A 21811-nucleotide genomic window follows, 5' to 3' on the forward strand; every position below is an offset into this window, starting at 1 on the left:
AGCTAATCCTAAACCACTAAGCATATTAAGAAATTGTGGAAGTTAATGCTAAACTTACAGAAAGTGACAACCGCTAAACACAAATTTAGCATAAATTTTAAAATAAGTTCTAAAAGGATAAAGGAAAAACAAAAAACATTTATGGAAGCTAATGTTAAAATGCTGAAACACAAAAAATGTGTGGAAGCTAAAGCTAAGCTAAACAAATATACGCTAGCATCGGTTGGTAACTAGTTACATTTACTCTGTTACATTTACTTGAGTAACTTTTGGAAAAGAAAAGCTTTTATAAGTATTTCTACTCTTCAGTAAAATTTCTGGATTTTTCTACCCACTGAATGGAAAAACAAACGTGTTTTAACCAAAACTTCATCAGACACAGAGACTCACCTGCAGTTTTTGTTAAAGTTTTTCAAGTTTTTATTGAAAGAAACTGATTTGGAAAAAAATCTTTGCCTGATTTTGTCATTTTTTTTGTTACTTGTATAAATTATTGTCATTTTGGTTCTTAAAATACCAAAATTTGCACTTAACTTTGTCTTTTGGTCTGTCTGATGTAATTTTTAAGTATTAAACAATTGATAATGTGATCAAATACTTTTTTACTCTTACTTGAATAATTTCTTGGCTACTTTTTTCTTTTACTTCAGTAAAAATAAGTTGAAGTACTGCTACTCTTACTTGAGCACCATTTTTGGGTATTCTGGTTAGAATAGGGGCGCCGGGGAACAGGGGGCGCCAAAACGAATGAATTATGTAACAGCTGTTTGTAGATTATATATCAGAAAGTATTTATCTTGAGTGATTTTTACAGTAATAATCTGAAAACCAGTTAGCATCCTGCTTCCTGAACATGTCCATCATCCTGATTTCATCCTTTTGTCGAGTCGCTCCTGAGGGGAGCAGGAGATCGCACAGGGCGGGTAGTGTTTGGGCCGTGCAGCTGGACGGGGCAGACTCAAAGGAGTCCTTGTTTTGTCACACCGGGAGGAAGAGCGGACCTAACAGGGGACGTTAATGTCTGCAGAGGTGGCTCCTTTTACCGCAGGAAGCTGCGAGGCGCAGGGTGCGTGATAAGGAATGCCAAAAGCTGACAGACATCATGCGGCTCCTGCGCACTGCGCATCCAAAGTCTGTGGGTTTAGATTTGCTCAACAGATTACACGAAAGTATTACAGATTTAGAAACAAAAGAGAGAGAGAGAGAGAAACATGGTGTTTCCCGACACTTTAGTAAGATTACTGTAATGTGAGGCAATATTTCTTTAAAACAGGAAGGGCTATAAGGTCACAAGAGATGATGAGACGTTTGACAAGAGGAAAAAGTCACTTCTCCACGCTGCTGCAACCGAAGAGAGGCTGAAATCTTCATCTCTGTGTGTAAAGCTCCTGATTTGTTCTGGTTTCACAAGTTGACACGGTTTATTTTCATTAGCAGCAAATGCGGTGGAAGTTTTTATCACGCTTTCGAGGCTTCTTTAAGTTTTGACACTCACGGATATCAATATCTATAATTGGTTCCGAGGAACAACCACACGAACGTCATTGGTTTGAGTTTGGGTGTAGAAATAGCTGGGACGTTGTCGCCCCCGAGTGGCGGAGCGGTGAAACTGCAGCCGTGACTCGTGAGTCGGCAGAAAAGGCGATCCCAGCCGGTTTCCCCAGGACTCAAACTCCCAGAGTTCAACGCGGCCGGCTCCTCCTCTCGGCTCGTTGCGCCCCGGCGAGCTGCAGCTGTTGCAGCCCCGCCTCAGGCGTGTCTTTCTGCGGCTGCAGGTGGAGATGGAGAGCATGTGGAGCCCGGAAAGGTAAGCGGGTCGGTGGGATCCTGCTGCCCGGCGAGAGCGTGAGGGGCGAGCTGCCGACATGCGGAGCCGCTCCTCGGTGTGTCCACACCCAGAAAGGACCGCTGTCTAAGGCCCGACTGCTAGGTGTTTACCTCCGGAGGCTCACCGGAGAGCCTCTGAGCAAAGCGGGAGGACCGACAGGCTGCGAAATAACGGATAAGAAGAATATCGATAATGGCTGAAAAATACCTCCGAGTATCGGTACAAAAACCGGAGGAGCAAATTTCCACCAAATTTAATATCAGAAATTTTCTGGAAAAAATTTATACTTGTGAATTTGAAAAGTAAATAAAATTGCTTAAAAAAAACAAAAATTTGTAGAAAAAAAATTAAAGTTTTTTAGTTAGGAAAGTCAGAAATTTGCAAGAAAAAACTCCAAATGCAAAGAATAAATCTCTGAATTTTATTTAGAAAACAAAGAATTTTTTTGAGTTTGAAGAGTAAAAAAAAAATTGCTAGAAAAAAAATCTCCAAAATTTTCTGGAAAAAAAAAGAGAGAAATGTCCTAAAGTTAGAAAAGTCGAAAATTTGATGGGCGGAACAAATTTATAGCAAATGTTTTATAGAAAAAAAAGGGAAATTCTTGAGTTTGAAAAGTCAAATATTTGCACAAAAAAACTAAAATTTTCTAGAAAAAAATTGACATTTCATGAGTTTAAAAAGTAAAAAAAAACAAAGTGGTAGAAAAAAACTCATTTAAAAAAAATTCTAGAAAAAACTGCTGAAAAAAAGAAACAAAAAAAATTTAGATCAATCTCAGATGTTCAGGAAAAAATTAGAAATGTCAGAATTTGAAAAATGAAAGTTTTCTAGAAACAATAAATTTTCTTGAAAAAAAGTCGGAAATCCCTGAGTCAAGAATTTGCTTTTAAAAATTTGTTCAATTAATCTCTGAAATAATTAGAAATTTCTCAATTTTCCAAACTCAAAAATTTTTATTTCTAAATTTCTTGAAAAAATTTGGACATTTGAGTTGGAAAAGTTTAAGATTTTCTTGACAAAACTCAGAAAAATCAGATTGTTGACATTTTAATTTTAAATTAATCATAAATTTTCTGAGAATGTTTAGACAGCGTTGCGCCTAAAAAGATGACGAACATTTTAGTTTTTAACTTTTAATATCAAGTCATTGCAGTTTGGCTGGTTGGTTTCTTTGGTTCTGATCCAGACAGCAGCGATCAGAAACCGGACCGGATCGGACCGGATCAGGATTTCAGCTTGATGAAAACTTTCTTAAAAACTATTGATCAACGTTTAAACCTGAAGATGTTTCTTTGACTGAAGACTTTTGCTTCAAAGCAGAAAAAACGTAGGAAGATAAATGAGGAAAATGATATTTGATCGTTTTAACTTTGCAGAGCGGAAAGCGGCCATCTTGGAAGCAGCTGCTGTTCAATCCAGCAGTTTGGAAAACATCCAGCGAACTGGACTGATGACGAACAGAACTGGTTAAACTGGTGGAGCTAAACTGGTGGAGTTAATTTAAACTGGTTGAGTTAATTTAAACTGGTCAGTTTCATGAACTGAACCCAGATTTTAAACATTTGACACATTTGAGATGCTGGAAACACTTCCTTCCTTCCTTCCTTCCTTCCTTCCTTCCTTCCTTCCTTCCTTCCTTCCTTCCTTCCTTCCTTCCTTCCTTCCTTCCTTCCTTCCTTCCTTNTTCCTTCCTTCCTTCCTTCCTTCCTTCCTTCCTTCCTTCCTTCCTTCCTTCCTTCCTTCCTTCCTTCCTTCCTTCCTTCCTTCCTTCCTTCCTTCACCATGAATTAATTCTGGTTCCTGGTTCTTTTTGGGTTCCTGGTTCTGTCTTGGTTCTGGTTCTGGTCCGTCTCCCTCAGCGTTTGTTCCCTCTAAAGCCGAGTCTTCGCTCCTCTTTCCTTTTATAGCCTTCAGGAAGGAGGGGCGGTGTGTGTGTGTGTGTGTGTGTGTGGGGGAGTGGCCCACTTCTGCAGACATGGCAACCCACTGAACCGGGCCGGACCGACCCGGGATGGGATGGAGGAGTCCACCAGGTTCCTAACCCCTCCTCCTCCTCTTCCTCCTCCTCTGATGAAGATCCTCCGCCTGCTGTCAGTCTCTCTCACATCGCGGAGAGAGCAGAGGACTCCGGCCGTCCTCCAGCACACACACACACACACACACACACAGCGAAGAGCGAGGAAGAGGAGGGCGGGGGGACGGATCCGAAACCCGGCTGCCGGGAGAAATAAGACGGGATTTTTTCTGTTTCCTCCTGAGGAGCTGAGAGGAAGAGGAAGAGGAAGATGGCAGAAGGAGGAGAGGGAGAAGAGGAGATTCAGTTCCTGCGAACGGTGAGACAAAACATTTAATTTCCCCAAATCAGTGATTTAATTCATCCTCCATTTATGATGCTGCAGATTCGCTCTGCGTTCTCGGCATGGAGAGTTTTTACAGCTGAAGAATCAGCTGCAGCTGGTGGAGATGAAAAATTAAATGTTAATAGGAGTAAAATTCTGACAAAAAATCTAATATTTTTAAGATCTCAGGAAATTTCTAGAAGAAACAAGGAAGCCAAACATTTTCTAGAATTTATTATTCTAAAAGATTTTCTAGAAAAAAACGTCAACATTTCTGAGCTGGAAAAGTTACAAATTTACTAAAAAAAATTTTTTACAATTAATTAATTAATTTCAAAGAAAAACTTGGAAATTTCTGAGTTTAAAAAGTTGAAATTTTTGTTTTAAAAAATCTAAGAAATTTTCAGGTTAATCTAAAAAAAAAAATTCTAGAAAAAACATGAACATTTCTGAGTTCAAAAAGTTTTAAAAAATCCTAGAAAGAATTTAGAAATTTTCTAGGAAAGCTTTGGAAATTATTTAATTTGAAAAGTTGCGTTAGAAAAAAACAGAAATTTTTAGAAAAATCTCAGAAATAAAAAAGGTTCAAAAATCAAAGTTTTTTTGACGTTTGACAATTTTTGAATCTTATAGCAAATTTTTGACTTTTAAAACTCACAAATAAAAAAAAATTCTAAAAAAATCTGGGATTAATCTCAAAATCTTTGAGATTAATACCAGATTTTTCTCCATGTTTTCATTTCTAGAAAATTCCTGACATCAATCTGAAAATTGAGTTCTATTTTTACTTTTCAAACTCAGTAATTTTCTGTTTCTCTCAAACATTTCTGAGATTATTCTCAAAATTTCTGAGTTTTTTGCAGCAAAATTTTTGCCTTTTCAAATCTGCTAAATTCTGAGTCCTTTGGTGGAAACGTGCTCGTCGTTCTGAGCAGATTTCTGACCTGCTTGGTCTCTTTAAACCTCCTGGGTTTCATGTCTATCCTCCTTCACTTCTTCTTGTTCTTCACCTCCAACTGTTTGGTCTGTTTCTCTAAAATCGCTTCCAGAATATTCCTGACGTTAGGATTTGAGCAGCTAGACGGACAGCGGCTGGTGCATCTGTTAGCATCGTTATCTATTTATATCGGAGGAAAGCGGAGCTTGTCGGGAAGCAACAGTCTGCGGGGAGCAGCTGCCCTGGAGCTGCGCGTCTTTTTGTTGAGACGTCGCTTCACGGCGCAGAGGGGGATCCCCGAAAAATGTCTGAAACTGCTGCGGAGGCTTTCTGTAGCTGGAAGGGTGCAGGACGAAAACACGCAGTTAATTTGAATTTATCGATAATTAAATACACATAAAAACATTTGGGATGCATTAAGCGCTGTTCAGTCCGCTATTGTCAAACTCGGACACAAAAAAACGATCCGCCTGAAAACCGAGATCGCTCCTAAAGCCGGAAGCGGACTACAGCGCAGGGCATTCTGGGTAAATGCAACCAAAACAAATGCGGCGTTAGCGGTAGAAACGTTGTCTTTTACTAAAGACATAAGAGAAATCCTACAACCTGATGGTACTCCATTTCTGTTTACAGCATAAATAACGATCTTTGTCTTGCTTTTATTTGACATCTGGTCATTAAAGTAACGCAGATCCTGTCCTTAAAGGGCCAGTAATATGTAAAATCCTCTCTTTTTAAGTTTTACAAAAGTAATTTTTTTGATATTAAAACATTTTTTAAGTGTTTTTTTGATTAAATTTTAAATAAATTACTTTTAAAAAGTCATTACCTCATTAATAACACGCCTGGAGTGTTGATTTCATCCTGTTATAAATGTCTGAGAAATCCTTTAATCTCCATGGAAACCAGTCAGCTGGACAAAACACCTCGTTGAATTTAGCCCCGCCTTTGAGGACGAAGCTCCTCCCCCACTCTGCTCCTTCAGACTAGCCTGCAGCGATTAGCAAACACCTGGTGGAGCTGATCATCTGCTGCTCAAAAGAGGAGCTACTTCTCAGAGCAACGCTGGGAAAAATGCTTTTAAAGGGTTAAAAGAGGAGCCATGTTGCGATCACTTCCTGAAGGCGGAGCTTCAGAAGGTTTCTTCTTAAAGAGACAAACTCAATTTCAAACCAGGAAGTAAAATTTCTTTCAAGTCATATTTGATAAATATAGCATCATTATAACAAATGTAGCATATTTACTTAATTATAAAACGTCAGATTACAGACACTTCCGCCCCTTTAAATCAGGCTTGATGAAGCGTCTGCTGGGAACGAGCTGGACTTGGTGGAGAGAATGCAGATCCAGCTCTTTCTGTTTATACTGGGACCAGCTAGCTTGTAAAACTATCCCTGACACCCCAGTTTAACTCAACACGCGTCCAGGCGCAGGGCGAGCTGCTCCTCTCCTTCTCTGGAAACCATGTGAACTCCATGCATCGAGACGCCTCCAGGCCTGCGACGTTCTTACTGCCAGGCAGCAGCGCTAACCACTGCTAGCCAAAACCAAATGATGCTTTTCAAGGCTTTAATCTGACAGATCTGTCAGATTTGTGCTGGTATAACTGGGCTGTATTGTAGCGACGTAAATAAATTACTTTTATCTGTTTTTTATTCTTTTACTTTTCTTAATCCCTTAGTGGAAATGTGCCTGAAAGCTGGATTAATATTCCCTGTTTCTTCTGCTGCTGTTTGTTTGCAGATGTTTTGGAGTAAAGCTTTGTTTTTAAAGACATATTTTACCAACATGCTGACTCACCGTGAATCAGGATGCAGGTCTGAGTCGATTCAAACGGACATTTTCAACAATTATTTTACTTTTCTGCGGTTAAATAAATGTTCAGGGCTGAAATAATTAATCAGATTAATCGACTAACTTTTAATTTAGTGATCAAATAATCTCTAACTGGAGCATACAGACTTAAAAAAGGCAACATAATCAGAGCAGAAATTAAGCCAGAAACTGAACAACAAATATATACATTTTGGATTTGCGATAAAAAAATTTCTTTTTCTATAAATATATTTTCAGCAGAACTCCTGTAGTTGTAATTTTAGCGTCACCTGTTTCAAATTCTATAAAAAAATCTCATATTAATCACCTTTTGCTATTAAATAATGAATTGATTAATCAAATATTAAACTACAAGTTATGTGAAGTATTTTTTAACTGCAGATGCAAATTATAAAAATAAATTAGGAATAAAAATGATTTTTTAAACATTTTTAAATGTATTTTTAATATTATACAAAAAGGTTTTAGTGATTAAATAAAAACTTGCAGAATGTGCCAGGTTTTTTTTATTTGTCAGAATAATCAATTACTAAAATGATCATCAGCTGCAGGTTTGATTAGATGTATTGGTAAAAAATCAGAGAAATGATTAGAGTTTATAAATGCGTCACTCTGGATGAGAAGTTGAGCTAATTATTGTAAACTGACATGTTAAATCTGATACGGAGGGATTATCCTGCCAAAATTGGCTATAAATATAGAAATCAATAAATGACTTGATAAAGATGTTAATGTGCTAAATATTGCATTAAAAAAAAACTTAAACTATTTATTTGATTAATCAGTGTGACATAAATTAATACCTACCATTTTAATTAATTTAACTTTGTCACTAATATTAAATTTTCTTTTTATTATCAACTGTATTGTTTTGAGTTTTTGGACACAAACTACTTTATCAAGATTTATTGTTAATGGCTATAAAAGAGTGAAAATAAAAATGTGAAATTAGTTTTAAAAAATTGTGCAGTTTTAAAACTTATTAAAAAATAGAATAGAAATTCATTTAATTGGGGAAATTCTGCTGCAACAGCAGCAATCAAAATACATAGATTCACACAAAATAATAAAATAAAATCTATATAAACAGAGTAAATAACATAGTAAAGGTAAAAATTTCAATATAAATACTCTGCAGTTTTCAAAAATATCATTTGGATTTGAATAGGATCATTTAAAAGAAATGTACAAAATGTGCATGAGTATATGAGCACTAAAAACAGACTATTTACAATAAGTGAATCGTAAGCGTTTGTCTTTAAAATGTTTTTTAGGTGATTGAATCATCAAATTGGTGCCAAGTTCAGTTTTTTAGTGCTGCATGAGCTTCTTTAGACGCTTTTATTAGCGTCCAAATATGAGTCGAGAGAAGCGCCTTTGTCGTCCATTGTTGTTTGTGGATGTAGCTTGTGCGTCAGATTTATGGGCGTACCAGAAACGAGTGAACACAAAGGTTCCACCTGGAACTTTTACAGTAAATGTGATTAATTGCGCTTAAATTTTTAACTGTAATTAATCAAAATTAACTCCTTAAAGTCCAGGTGTTGGTTTTTGGCTTTAAGACGCGAGCGTTTAAATAAAATAAACTTTTCCTGCAGCTTCCCACTCCTCTCCTGTAAACAGTGAGCTGTTTTTATTAGCTCTGTTCTCCTAAAATAGTCAAGAACTGTGACTCACAGAAACACAAGTGTGTCCTCCACATGTTCAGCAGGATTTCTACGCACATTTCTCCACCAACCGCCTGAATTTCCGCTGCTCTGCTGTGTCACTTCTTCACATTTGCCACGTAAATCACGCCGGTTAGTGAGTTTAAGGGGACATTCGAGCTGCAGCCCATAACAGCAGAGTCTTTTTTTAGCCAGCCACTATAACTGCACTCGATCTGGAGGGAAAAACCGGAGGAGTTGATGTCCTACTTGTCGGCGTCCTTTGGGAAACGTGGTGTGCGCGTACATAGGGATGTGTTTCTGTGGCAAATTAACGTGATCAATACAGGGCAGCTAATTCCTACTGAGCCCTGCTGCTAGCTTAGCGGTGGTGATGTTAAAGGAGTCGCACAGAACACTAAACATTTGAGGACAAGTGTTTTATTCTTATTGGATACATTTTTATTTGCCATACCAATGAGGGTACAGCTGGGGTCCTTGCTACAGATGCACAGACAACAGGGATGTCCAAAGTGTGGTCCGGGGGCCGTTTGCGGCCCTCTGGAGGATTTTGTTTGGCCCCTCAGAGAGATTTTTACAGGCAAATTAAATCTCCATAAACATTAATTTTTTTAGCTGTGAAACAAAGTATGCTTCTTTTATTGAAAATGTTTCTGTTTTCATTGATTATACTGGGCAACTTTTTTTTTAAACCTAATGTAAAAAAAAAAAAAAGAATAATCAGCTCAAGAACGTTATGGAAAATATTTACCCGTCATTTATTACAGCAACTGTGCAATACTTTGATTACATTTCTATTAACAATGATTTACCGTCATTTTGTACAAAAAGTTATTAAAATATTGCATATTTATTAAAGAGATAGAAAACAAACACATGTATCCAGTTTTAATTAAAATAAAATTTGTGGCCCTCAAGTGATCTCAGCTAATGGTAAAATCTTTCTTAACCTCTGACCTGAGCAGTTTGACTTTGGGCATGTAGTATCTGTGGCTGGGCGATAAAACAATAACTATCTATTGATCAATATCAGTAGATAATTCCTTCGAGATAATTTTGATCATTTTACTGAACTTCGATCTAGAACCACATGGGATTATGGGGGATATCGGCAGAGGAAAGTCTTTATTTAGCTAGCTCATGGCTAGCCTAATAAAGTTGGTGGAATCAATGACCTCACTTTCTCGCTCTTTGGTTGCCTAGCAACAGTCTGCTGGGTGACCAGTAGTTTCAAGTCCCCCCTCCCTTCCCCAACTCTGGTTACCTAGCAACGACCTTCCGCAGCAGTTTCGAGTTTCCCTCCGACATATTTGGACGTTTTTCACTCCAGAAATTAATTTCTATCAAACAAAAACATAGCCTTTTTTTTTTTTTTTTACAGGAATGGAATTTGTAAGTTATTGTAGATTCAAAGATTCAAAAGTGTTTCAGCATCTTTTTCTTATCGAACTTCTTCACTATTTTATTCTATTCAGAGCAATAAAAACGTGATTTAGGTCACTCTTCATGTGAAAACATTTTCTGTTTCCAGCTAAATTTTAATAATTCAAAAGGTTGCTGCTTTAGTGTATAAGTCAATGGATAGATGTGGTCCCATCTTCAATAAAATTAAAGATAAATTGGAAAGTTTGTTTGTTAAGAGATCATTTTTGTGTGTGTGTCTGTAGCTAACATTTGAGTTTGTGGATCAAAGTTTTGTCCTAACTGGAGAAAAAGGTCCAATTACCTGCACTGGTGTCACAGATTTTTATCATTTAGGGGCCAAACAAAATCAGTACAAGGGCCACAAATGGCCACCGGGCCACACTTTTGACACCGTAGAGTGAAATTTGACGACGGAGAAGCGGCTCAAACATCCTATTGGAAGCGAGAATCTGCGAGGCTCAGCTTCACCGACTTTATTTCCTACATCTACAAACCAAACGTCACATCTGCAAAACGTCTTTCAAGAATTTGAATTAATTTTGAATTTATTTAATTCCCGTTTGGGATCAGCGAAGTATTTTTGAATTCGGATCAGAGGATGTTTTCACACCTGATGCTTTGGTAGATTCAGTTCGATTTGAGACTTAAGATCCCAACATTTGTTACATTTTCAAAACAAACAAACCAAACTAATGGAAAACGTTTTCCCTGGAAATCAAGGACTTTTCTGAATTTGCTATGAAATACTTTTTTTGAGATTGATACAAAAAATTGTTAAATATGTCAAAAAATCTTGGAATTTTAAGTCCAAAAGGTGAAAATCACAAACATTTCTTAGATTAACTTAAAATTTTCTGACATTTTTCTAGCAAATTTTTTTACGTTTTGAACTCAGAAATTTCCATGTTTTTTTTTTCTAGAAAATCTTTTCGATTGTCAAAATTTTCAGCATTTTCAGCTGCTGCACTTTAACTGTACACTGCCAAACAAACCAAACTAATGGAAAAACCTGTTCCCCTCCTGAAAACTGGGGGCGCTGTTCCAAGAACTACTGAAGGAAACGACATGAGAACCTCAAAGAACACGCTGAGCGTAAAATGTAAATAAAAATGGAGTAGCGTCAGATTTTTGCGGTTGGAGGATTTCTCCTTTGGTTCGGGTAAAAGACCACAAACCATTTTCAGCGCTAGTGCTAGTTAGCATGTTTGTTTTGGTTATATTTACCCAGAATGCCCTGCGCTGTAGTCCACTTCCTGCTTTTGGAGCGTTCACAAACGCATTCGAACTGCACCAGAGTTCATCTCCACCAAACCGAGATCGAGGTTTGTAGCTTAGCTTAGCTTTTTTAGTTTGAGTCATTGGTAAACGAACCAGACTTTCTAATTAAACGAACTAGAACTAACCAGGGCATGGCACTAGGTATGAAGCTCTTTTCTAGCCAAACTGTTACCATTTTACCAAAGATGTCGCCTCCACGTTGAAACCAAACGTCGCCCAACGCTGCCATTGTTGCATTTCTCTTATTCTGTAACACCAGAACTAAAATTATCAGGATAAAACTCAAACGGTGTCGACAGTTTTATTCACTGCGGATTTTCTCCAGCTGCACTTCAGGCGCTCTCTCTGTTTATAGTCGGAGGTTTTGGTTTGTCATGATGTCAGATGACGGCGAAGGTTAAAGTACGCAGACGGACGTAAAGCATCGGCTTTAGAAGTGCTGATCCGAGGAGATGAACACATCCGGATCGGGTCAGGAACGCAGATCTGCTGCAGCTGTTAGTCTGCCTGAAGTTTACACAATAAACAGGTGTTCAGCACACTGTGTGTGTGTGTGTGTGTGTGTGTGTGTGTGTGTGTGTGTGTGTGTGTGTGTGTGTGTGTGTGTGTGTTCTTTAAGGCTGCAGCTGTTGAATCCTGCAGTAATCTGTTATTCTTTTCCAGTTTTATCTTTTAATTCAATAATTAGTCGAGTAACTTGAGATCCGTCTGGCTTTATCCCTTATTTAGACCCGACTGTCCACAGCTAAACTTAGACTGGGTGACGTTGCTCCCTCGCCTTCTTCAAATCTAACAAAAATTGGTGCTGCTACCATTTTAAATATGTTATTAAATGCTCCCAGAGGTCAGGAAAGGTCAGCTAACCCCCACAGGTTCTTCAAATCAGGCGGAGTTGGTGTCAGTCGAGCTGAAACTGCCTTCTGATCAGTTTTGGGTTGAACGTGTCGGGCAGAACTTTTTTTGTTTCATCTTAAATGCAAAATGTATTTATTTTTTCAGATTAAGTTTCTCCTTAGTTACTGCTGGGAACAAAATGTTTTATTAACAAATGGCCTTTTTTGAAGATCAATAGTTAAATTAGTTGACAACTACTTCAATAATTGATTAATCATGATTAATACTATTAATCGTTTCAACCCTGGTTCGGAGGAACAAATGTTTGTGCAGCAAAAATTAGTTTGTGCTTCTATCATTTTAAAGATATTAATAAATGCTTCCAGAGGTCATGAAAGGTCAACTAAGCCCCCATTTTCTTCAAATCAGACAAAAAATTCAACATTCAACTCGACTGTGTTTGTTCAGCAAAATGTTTTGTTTGTGCTGCCTTTGCTTTGAAGATATTACAGAAAGTTTAAAGGTCAAAAGGTCAACCAGCCCCTCCCATATTACCCGAATCTAACAGAATTGGTGCCAGATTTACAGCAAATGTTTTGTTTGTGCTTCTGTCATTTTAAACATTTTAATAAAAAAGCCTCCAGAGGTTATCATCAATACCTTCAAAGCAAAAGCAGCACAAACACATTTTTCTGCTGCACAAATGTAACCGAGTGGATTGACACCAAATTTGTTTTGATTTTGTAAATGTGAGGGGGGAGGGGTTGGTTGACCTCTGATGACCTCTGGAAACTTTGTATTTTTAAAATCCTAGGGGCACAAATCAAACTTTTTCTGCACAAATGCAGCACAAACAATTGACACCAATTCTGTTAAATTTTGGCAATCTGGTTGACCTTTAACCTTTAAACTTTCATTCATATTTTCAAATCAAAAGCAGCGCAGCACTGTTCACAACTAAGTTCATTATATTATACTGTATTATTATGTTATATATACATTTTTTTAACCAAACAGGTTTATTACAGTGTATTTTTTGCTTTAATTAAAAAAAAAAAAGTAAAGTAAAAAACATTTTTCTATTTGTTCTGTTGCATTTATCCTGCAAAATTTGTGAGAAAAACTAATTTATTTGAGGAAAACAAATAAAAAGTAAGTACATTAGGAAGTGCATGTGACTCATGTCAGCATGTTTGTAGATGTTTGTACATTTTCTGCTGCTGGAATCAGTCGGGATGTTTCAGCTTCATGTTTCTGCTTCAACCATTCATGAGGGAATTAATTTTTTATTACAAAAAGTCAATAAGTATTCCTAAGCTGCAACGTGTACAACACTATTGTTTGTGTGTTGCATGTCGTTTAATAAAATCTTGATTTATGTTGAGATAAATGCATGAACTGCTAACAGGCTACATATTTTTAGCATATTTCTAAAGTTGTGCCGCTAACAGTTGTAGCATGTTGGAGCGGCTCTGATCTGTTATTTTTCTTTTCTGGGTTGAAATGTTGAATATTTGGACAGTTATTGCCTCTGATTTCTGGATTCTGTGTGGCTCAAAAGGATTTTTTAAAAAATCTCCTTTTTGCTTTTAGACAGTTGTTATGATGCGTAACCGTGGCAACAAGTTAGCATTTCAAAAGCTCAAGTAATATCTGAACTCCGACCCCAAACTCCCAGAGCTGTTGAAAAGGTTTCAGAGCAGAGAGAAGGAGGAAGTTCAGATCATCTCTTCCATCGATCAGATAGAAGTTTAAAGAGGAGCGGCAAAAGCAAAGGAGGTGGATTAGCAGCTGGGTGTCATCCAGGGCAGATTACTGCTGAATATAATCTCCTGCTGTCTGGATTGTGAGCTGCTAGCATGTAGCTACACTCATGAGAGTGACGGTCTTAAGTCGGAGGCTTATTCCAGAGAACAGGCGCAACAGCGGAGAAAGCTTTAACGCTAACACAATGCTAACTTTTCCAAAGGTCAGCTTTTATTTTCGCAATAGACCAAATTCAGTTTTTATTATTTAAAAGAATAATAAAAGCTGTTGCAATTGATAAATTAATTGCATGATAAATTAAAAGGATCTCCATTATTTCCATTCTGATGATTAATATTTTATTCACGGTTTCAGTTTTCTGTGTTTTTATTCTGGATATTTAAGATATGTTCCTATTCCAGTGTTAATTTTTATTTAAAAAATTAAAGTTTATTAATCTTTGAGAGGACAAACACGCATTATAATCCCATTATTGACACATTATTTGAAAATAGTCTCAAAATAACATTATTTATTATTTATTGTGACAGGCCTAAATATGTGTTTAAATGGTGTCTTTGTTTTCATGCGAGTTGAAATAAAGCCCTTTTATCTTTTGCTCCTAACTGGAGCCTTCAGGTCAGCAGACCGCTTTGAATCTTTTTTTAAAGAACGGGATTAACGCCAGCTGGGATGATTTATTTATTGCTTTGCTGCAGTCTGCTCACATCGCCGCCTTTTAAAGGGCAAGCGGTTGTTTAATCTTTGATGTTTGGCAGTTTGTGGCAGAGGCGAAGGCAACGCTCAATACTACCTTCAATTTTAGTGAAAATTTATGCTATTAAAATGAATTATTCATGATTTTATTCTGATTCAAAGGAAGGTTTTGTAAAAACTTTGATATTTTTTAGTTTAGTTTAATGATTTTTCTCCTTTTAGTGGATATTTTCTCTGCTCTTGTGGATTTACCAGCTTGTTGTCCTAATTTTCTCAGTGACGTTAGCGACTCTCTGTTAGCTGCTCTTCATCATCCGAGACCTCGGAGCATCCGCTGGTCAGCAGAAGGAGGAAACGTGATAGCGACAGGTGCAGGCGGCTAAAATAGGAGCAGAAGAAGAAGAAGGGGGAGCGGCGTGTGAGAAAAAGAGGCGACGGAGAGATAATGAGATAATATCGCATGAGAAGAAGAAGCTGCAACAAAAGCAGAGGCTTTAAAATGAAATGTTGCAGAGTTGGGTGATTTATCTTCTGTGCATCTAAAATTAGATTTTTATTTTAATTTATTATTTAAAGTTTCTACAGAGACAACTTGTTCCAGCTGGTAGATCTTTAAATGGAGGCACTGAAACACTTTCTGCCTCATTTTTCAGGTCTAAATATCAGAGTTGGGTAGTAATGGTTACATTTACTCATTTACACAAACTTTGGATAATATCAGAAATGATTTTTAGTCAAAAGTTTGAAAAACACAGAAATTGAGATTAATCTCAAAACATTTCAAGAAAAAACAGAAAAACGTGAATTTCTCAGCTTGAAAAGTCAAAAATTAGCAAAAAAATCAAACAAAACAAAGAATTTTGAGATCTGAGAAATTAAAAAAAATATATTTCTGAGTTCAAAAGTTGATCAATTGAAACTAAAAGTCAAAAGCACTTCACTTTGGAAATAAAATATTTCCATCCATCCATTTTCTTACACTCTTGTCCCTCAGTGGGTCAGGAGGTGCTGGTGCCTCTCCAGCTAACGTTCTGGGTGAGAGGCGGGGTCACCTGGACAGGTCACCTGGACAGGTCACCTGGACAGGTCGCCAGTCTGTCGCAGGGCAACACAGAGACACACAACCATGCACACACACACACTCACACCTAGGGGCAATTTGGAGAGACCAATTAACCTGACAGTCATGTTTTTGGACTGTGGGAGGAAACCGGAGTACCTGGAGAAAACCCACCATGCACAGGGAGAACATGGAGACTCCATGCAGAAAGACCGGGGCCGGGAATCGAACTCAGAACCTTCTTGCTGCAAAACAACAGCTCTATAAAATATTTCCAACTCATCTAAATTTTTCAGTTTTTAAACACATTTTTGTATTTTCAAAGTCAGTAATTTGTCAAAAAAAAAAAAAGAAAATTTGAGTTTCTAAAAGTTTACAATTTTTTTATTTTTCACAAATAAAACAACTCAGAAATTTTCACGCTTTTGTAGAGAATTTCTGCAAATAATCTCAAAATATTAACTGAGATGTGCAGAAATGTACACCGTTCCTAAACACCTGGGTCAACCTGAACCACTGCAGGCAGCCTGGGAATCCGCCCCGTCCATCCGAACCTTTGTGATTTCTGCTCGATTCGCTCATTAAGCCGCGCTGACGGCAGCCGCCCCGATCCATCGATTAACTTTCTGCCGGCGCAAGAAGAGTCGGAACCAGCACATCGCTCTGCGTGTGGGTGGAGGAGAGGAACTGGTCCAGGAGGCAGAATCGTGACGGGGATTCCCATCTGACGGACTCGGCTGTAAAATCAGCGGTTTCCTGCGGCGTTTCCCCCTCTCGGCGTGACGTCACGGGCCTCAGAGAGGGGAAGTCCTCCGCTGCAGCGTCTGCTTTTCTCCAAAACCCAGACTGTGCACCACATAATGAAGAGAGATTTTAGTTTACTACCTAAATCTGAACAAGGAACAATATTTTTAACCTGGATTTACTTGCAGATAGATCTCGAAATATTAGAGTGTTGTGTAAAAGTTTAATATTTCTTGCCAGTCGGGTCAGAAAGTAATTTGGATTTTTTTTCCTGATTATGCAAAAATGTTTCAGAAAATTGGAATCAATCAGAAAATGGATGTTTTAATCACAAATATCAGGAATTTTCAAAAGTATTTACCAAGCATCAGGGGTAGCGGGGGGACGCAGGGGAGCGGCTGTCTGCTGTAAAAACATCAACGGGTTCACAGCTGCAGCTGCAGTCAAGAACAATCTAAAACACGACTTAATCAGTTAATAAATAACTTTTTCCCCCATTTCATGTTGTTTCTGAACTCTTTGTGCTGTAGAGCAGAGGCGCAACACGTCGATCGCGGAAGGTTTTGGGTCGATCTCGGCATCAGGTGAGGAACTGAACGCCGCCAGGAGGCTGAGAGCAGCACGTCCTCCTCTGACTGGCTTAAAACGTTCATAACTTTATTAAAGAACAACAACAAAAATCAACAAAACGTGTTCAAATTAATGACCCAACAACAATAATAATCTCAGTGATTATTGTGTCAACAAGGTGTTGCGCAATTCTGTGCGTTTCGGTTCCATTAGCAAAATAAATAGCAGAGCAGGAGTTTAAATTTAACTAATCAACCACCGCTGTGTTCATGAGGCTTATTAATAATCGCAAAGTAAATATCAAGCCTGAAAACCTAATATCGTATCGGACTGAATCGGCTTGCGGAGCGCAGGAGGTTGCCATGGCAACGGCTGTGCTTAAACGACAGGGAGAGACGGAGAATAAAAATGTGTGACTGGTTTAGAGTTGATCACCTGTTCGTGTTGTTTTACCTTTGTTTACCTTTGTCTTGGCTCATCACAGCCGCTTTAGTTTCTGAATGTTCAATAAACAACAAACTCGGACTAATTACCTCGTTTGTCTGCGAGTACACCACGTCATTAACAACAAACATCATACACGGTAAATATGTTTCATTAAGTATTTAACAAACAAAATGGCTTCTACCGCAATAATGATGTGAAATTAAATTAATTGTCTAATATAAAAAATAGTTTGGTGCTTTGAGCTCAGAGTCTGAGAGGCTTTTCTTTTATCAAACAATATATTTTTTTGCCTCTTATTTAGAGGAAGTATTGATGTTGATGAGATTTTCTCCAAAATAATAACCTTTTTCAACCTTTATAGCTCCACTGTTGAAAATGAGGCTCTAACATTCACAAATGACAGTGAAATAAAATCCAGTCCAACATCTGGTTTGAGGTGATTCCTCTGGATCCTGTTGGAGGAAAAATATCCCAACTTCAGAAGATGAGCTTTAACCTACAGAGCTCTGTGGTCCCTCCTATCAGTATGAGAGTCAGGGTGAGGAGGCGCCATGTTAGGAAGAGAAGTGGAAGCTGCAGGATCTTCAGAACAAACAGGTCATGATGCTGGGCTACTGATTATCCCTCTGTCTGGACACAGGATCAATATAAACAGTTTAAAAGCTAAAATGAACGGTTATATGCAAGACATGGAAAACTGGGATGCACTCCATGCCATGATGTTCAGGATTTAGGTCTCATGGCATCTCAAGGTGTCAACATTGCAGCCAGTGGGCTGAAGGAGGAAATACAGCTTTATTTTGTAACAATTCAAGATCTACCAGCTTTTATCGCTTTGCAAAAAAATTAATCATCACAGAAACTCCAAACTCCAAAGCACACACACACACACACACACACACACATATATATATATATTTATATATATATATAGTACCCCCAAGACTTTAAAACTACTTTCAGCCCTGCTAAGCATGTCACGATAACAATTTTTGCTGGATGATAAATTGTTCCATAAGTTAAGATAAACGATAATATTGTTGTTTTTAGACCATTTTCAATTAATATAATGAAAAGAACATACAGTATTCTCAAAATAAATAAACTTAAAAAAAGGAACATTTAACAGTTAAAATATTAAATATTTATTTAAATATCCAAAACAAATAAAGCAATAACTGGTGATTCTTGAGAAAAGGTCAAAACATGTCTGCTGGATAAAGCACAGAATTTGAATAAAATATACCCAACATATAATTTATTCAAATTTGTTTGTTTTGTTTTATGCAGGTGGTGGATGATCTCCACTCTACATCTACATATTTTGATAGTTTAAAACAATTAAAGGAATACTAAAATAATAAATATTCAAATAAATAATTACATAAGTATCAGTAAATTGAATTAAAAATATTTCTTTATATCTTCCAGCTCAGTCAGACATAAAAAGAACATATAAAAAAAAACAATCAGGCATTATTAGGGGGCATCAGAAATCCGGAGGACCCCACGATCTTTATCTTCCTTTGCTATGAGGCTAGGCAGCTCTGGCAAACTAATGTTACTCTTTAGTTTGTTCTTCCGTTTTATTCCTAAGTTGTTCATCACAACCATATTGTGTCAACACCATAACTGAAAATTAACCAAATTCGATTCAATTTTGTGAAATAAATACTTAATTTTTAGTATATTGTGAATATTTCAAAGAACCGACGAGCTACAAGATGGCCGCCTTCAGAGTAACGTCATATAAATGGCTTTTTGTCAACCCGTCAGTTTTTAACTGATAGTGTTCACAAAACTCACGTAAGTGTGAAGTTAATTTATTTTAATGTATTATGGCATATCTTCACATGCATCAGGTATTTCTGTTTATTTTCAGAAACAGTTTTATGAACGTGGAAGAGCGTAAAGAAAAAAAAATATCAAGGAAAGAGAAAAGAGGCGTGTTGTATCCTATACAACACTTAAGCCTTTATTTAAACATAGTTGAGTGCAGTGTTTTCTTTTTACTCAATAGTTCGTCACCTGCGTCAGTCCTGTGTCAGGATGGACTTTATGTTTCTTGTTTTCAATAATATTTCGTTTGTTTCTTGAGAAGCATTTATCTGTAAAACTGAGTAAAAGCATCTAATAGTTTCATTAAAAATAATCATATTTAGTTTTGTCTGATTATGTTGACAAAGTTCTGGGTAAGGTTTACTAAAAATGTAATTTTCAAAAAAAAAAACATGCAACTGTGAGGCTGCACCTTAGCATCTTTACATTTCCAAATCAGTATTTGTCATATAGTACATAAGCTTGAGGAGTAGCTACATTATTTTGGAGGTAAATTTTAACCCACTTTGTCCCACATCTGAAGAATCACAAATTTACTCTGTTACTTCCCACCTCTGCAAATATGTCAGATAAAAAAGTCTGTTTATAATTTGATTTGTGTATTATTAAGTCTTTTTCTTCTGATTCTGTGCCCAGACAGTAAATTAGGCTTCAGTTATTCTGCTCTATTAAAACTGGCCCTGCGTCGTCATCATCCAGGCCAGCTAACAACATCTGTGCTGTGATTTTTCATTCAGCTTAAAATTTGCATATTTTTAAAACACCGTTTATGAAAGCGTCCGTGAGTAACGCTGCTTTTCTCCTAGCTTAGGAGAACATGGGATGATTGAATGAGGATTTTCTCGCGCCTGTTTTCCCCCTCCATGTTGTTTTGGGCATCGTTCCTGCTTGTCTGCGCCGTCAAACGGCCCTCATGGTTACACAAAGGTGTCCATTTCAAAAGGCTGTAAATCCTCGGCTCTTTAATTGCCCCCATCTAGACTGACTGGTGTGTTTGTCTGAGTCTCTGCCACATTGTCCCTTCCTCTACCTTTGACCCCGACTAACGCTTAGCTACAATCTTTTAGCCGCAGGGTTCGTTTGCTAACGCACACCAGCATGTTGACCAGATTTTGAATGCGTTTCATCAGGAAACTTAAATATGAAAGTTCAGTTAGTAGATCTGATGGCAGCCGCTACATTTAGACTTTTACTCAACAGTTTGTTCTTGTTTTTGGTTCCATCAGAGGTCAATAAAATGAAAATAACGACTGAGCAGGTTATGTGTTTGAATAGATTTTAATACTTTGAACCTGATGTGATTCTTTTTAGCTTTTTCTTTTGCCTGATTTTGACTTTTTTTTTTTTTTTTGTTACTTATATGAATTACATTTTGGTTCTTTAAAACACCAACATTTCCACTTAGCTTTACATTTTGGTCCATCTGACGATGTAATTTTTAAATATGAAATGATTGATAATTTGAGCATTACTTTTTTTTTTATCAAATACTTTTTTACTCTTACGTTTTATTTCTTGAACAGTTATTTTTTTTACTTTTACTTGAGTATAATTTCTGAGTGCTGCACCCACCTCCGCCACTGACTTCTGTAAACAATTCAAACAAACCAAAACGTTTCTCCTGTCCACCTTCTGGACGTTTCGTAGAATCGTTCCTGTTTTCTCGGCTACTGTGCGCTTTAAGCAGCTCTTGATTTGGCCGTTGAGCGCTGTATCTCATGTCTGCAGTGAAACGGAGAGGACACATTGCTCCAGTTTGTGAAGTGCATAGCAGGAAATGCGAGGACAGGACCAAGGAGACGTTTCTAGGCTGAGAGGAGATAGATGATAGCCCTTTCAAAGGAAGAGGACGCTCTTCGGCCAAATAACCTCCAGAGGCCTTTGGGCTGTAAAGGAGAAGGAGATATTATGAGGTCACTGATGGGCATTAAGTTGTATTAACCTGTTATGAGCTGCAAACAGCTTTGTCTGCCTGAGGGTTTACATTTAAAGGGGAGCTATTGTGCAAAATTCACATTTTTGTTATTCAATTTGCATCTTTACTGCTTCTAAAAACAGCTCAAGCGCTGAAAAACAACGAAACACCCAGTCCTTCTTTGGCAATAAGCTGAAAACAAACAGCTTCAAATCCTCCCAATTGTTAAGTCAGATTCAACTGCGCGGTTACCTAGCAACCGCGGCCAAGTCCAGCCCTGTCACCTAGCAACCAAAGCAGCGCTCCAGCAGGTTTGGTCAGCTGGTTTTACGGCTGCTGGAAAAGACGCGTGTTTTGTTGCTGCCTTACCATCCAGGTTGTGGTTGGTTGTGCAGGAGGCTCCACTTCTGCTTTTCAAAGATGTAAAATTACTAGGGCTAAGATGATTAATCATGATTAACTGATTATTGAAATAATGGTCAACTAATTTAGTAATTGATTAATTGGTAACTGGAGTTTGCAGAATCAAAAAAGATAATTTCTGGGGGAAAAAAAAGAGAATGTATTGAAAGCATTAAATAAATATGTTTTAGCCAAAACTACTGACGTATAAGAGAGAATGATTCGAT

At 37.5% G+C, this 21811-nt stretch overlaps 1 protein-coding gene and 1 long non-coding RNA gene across 2 annotated transcripts in view; both read left to right on the forward strand.

Moving 5' to 3' along the window:
- Window positions 1-3626: 3626 nt before the first annotated feature.
- The window catches only part of ryr1b (ryanodine receptor 1b (skeletal)), a 127785-nt gene continuing 109600 nt past the window's right edge, over window positions 3627-21811 (forward strand). Inside the window, exon 1 of the mRNA XM_017308129.1 lies at window positions 3627-4161. Coding sequence (XP_017163618.1) covers window positions 4114-4161 — 48 coding nt within the window. The 5' untranslated portion in view covers window positions 3627-4113. The remainder of the gene's footprint in view (window positions 4162-21811) is intronic.
- LOC103475114 (uncharacterized) lies at window positions 13792-15121 on the forward strand. Its single transcript, XR_535293.2, has 2 exons — window positions 13792-14113; window positions 14885-15121. It is a non-coding gene; the product is annotated as an uncharacterized LOC103475114 (long non-coding RNA).

This window comes from Poecilia reticulata, linkage group LG13 (genome assembly GCF_000633615.1).
Source record: "Poecilia reticulata strain Guanapo linkage group LG13, Guppy_female_1.0+MT, whole genome shotgun sequence".
In the NCBI taxonomy this organism is placed as follows: domain Eukaryota; kingdom Metazoa; phylum Chordata; class Actinopteri; order Cyprinodontiformes; family Poeciliidae; genus Poecilia; species Poecilia reticulata.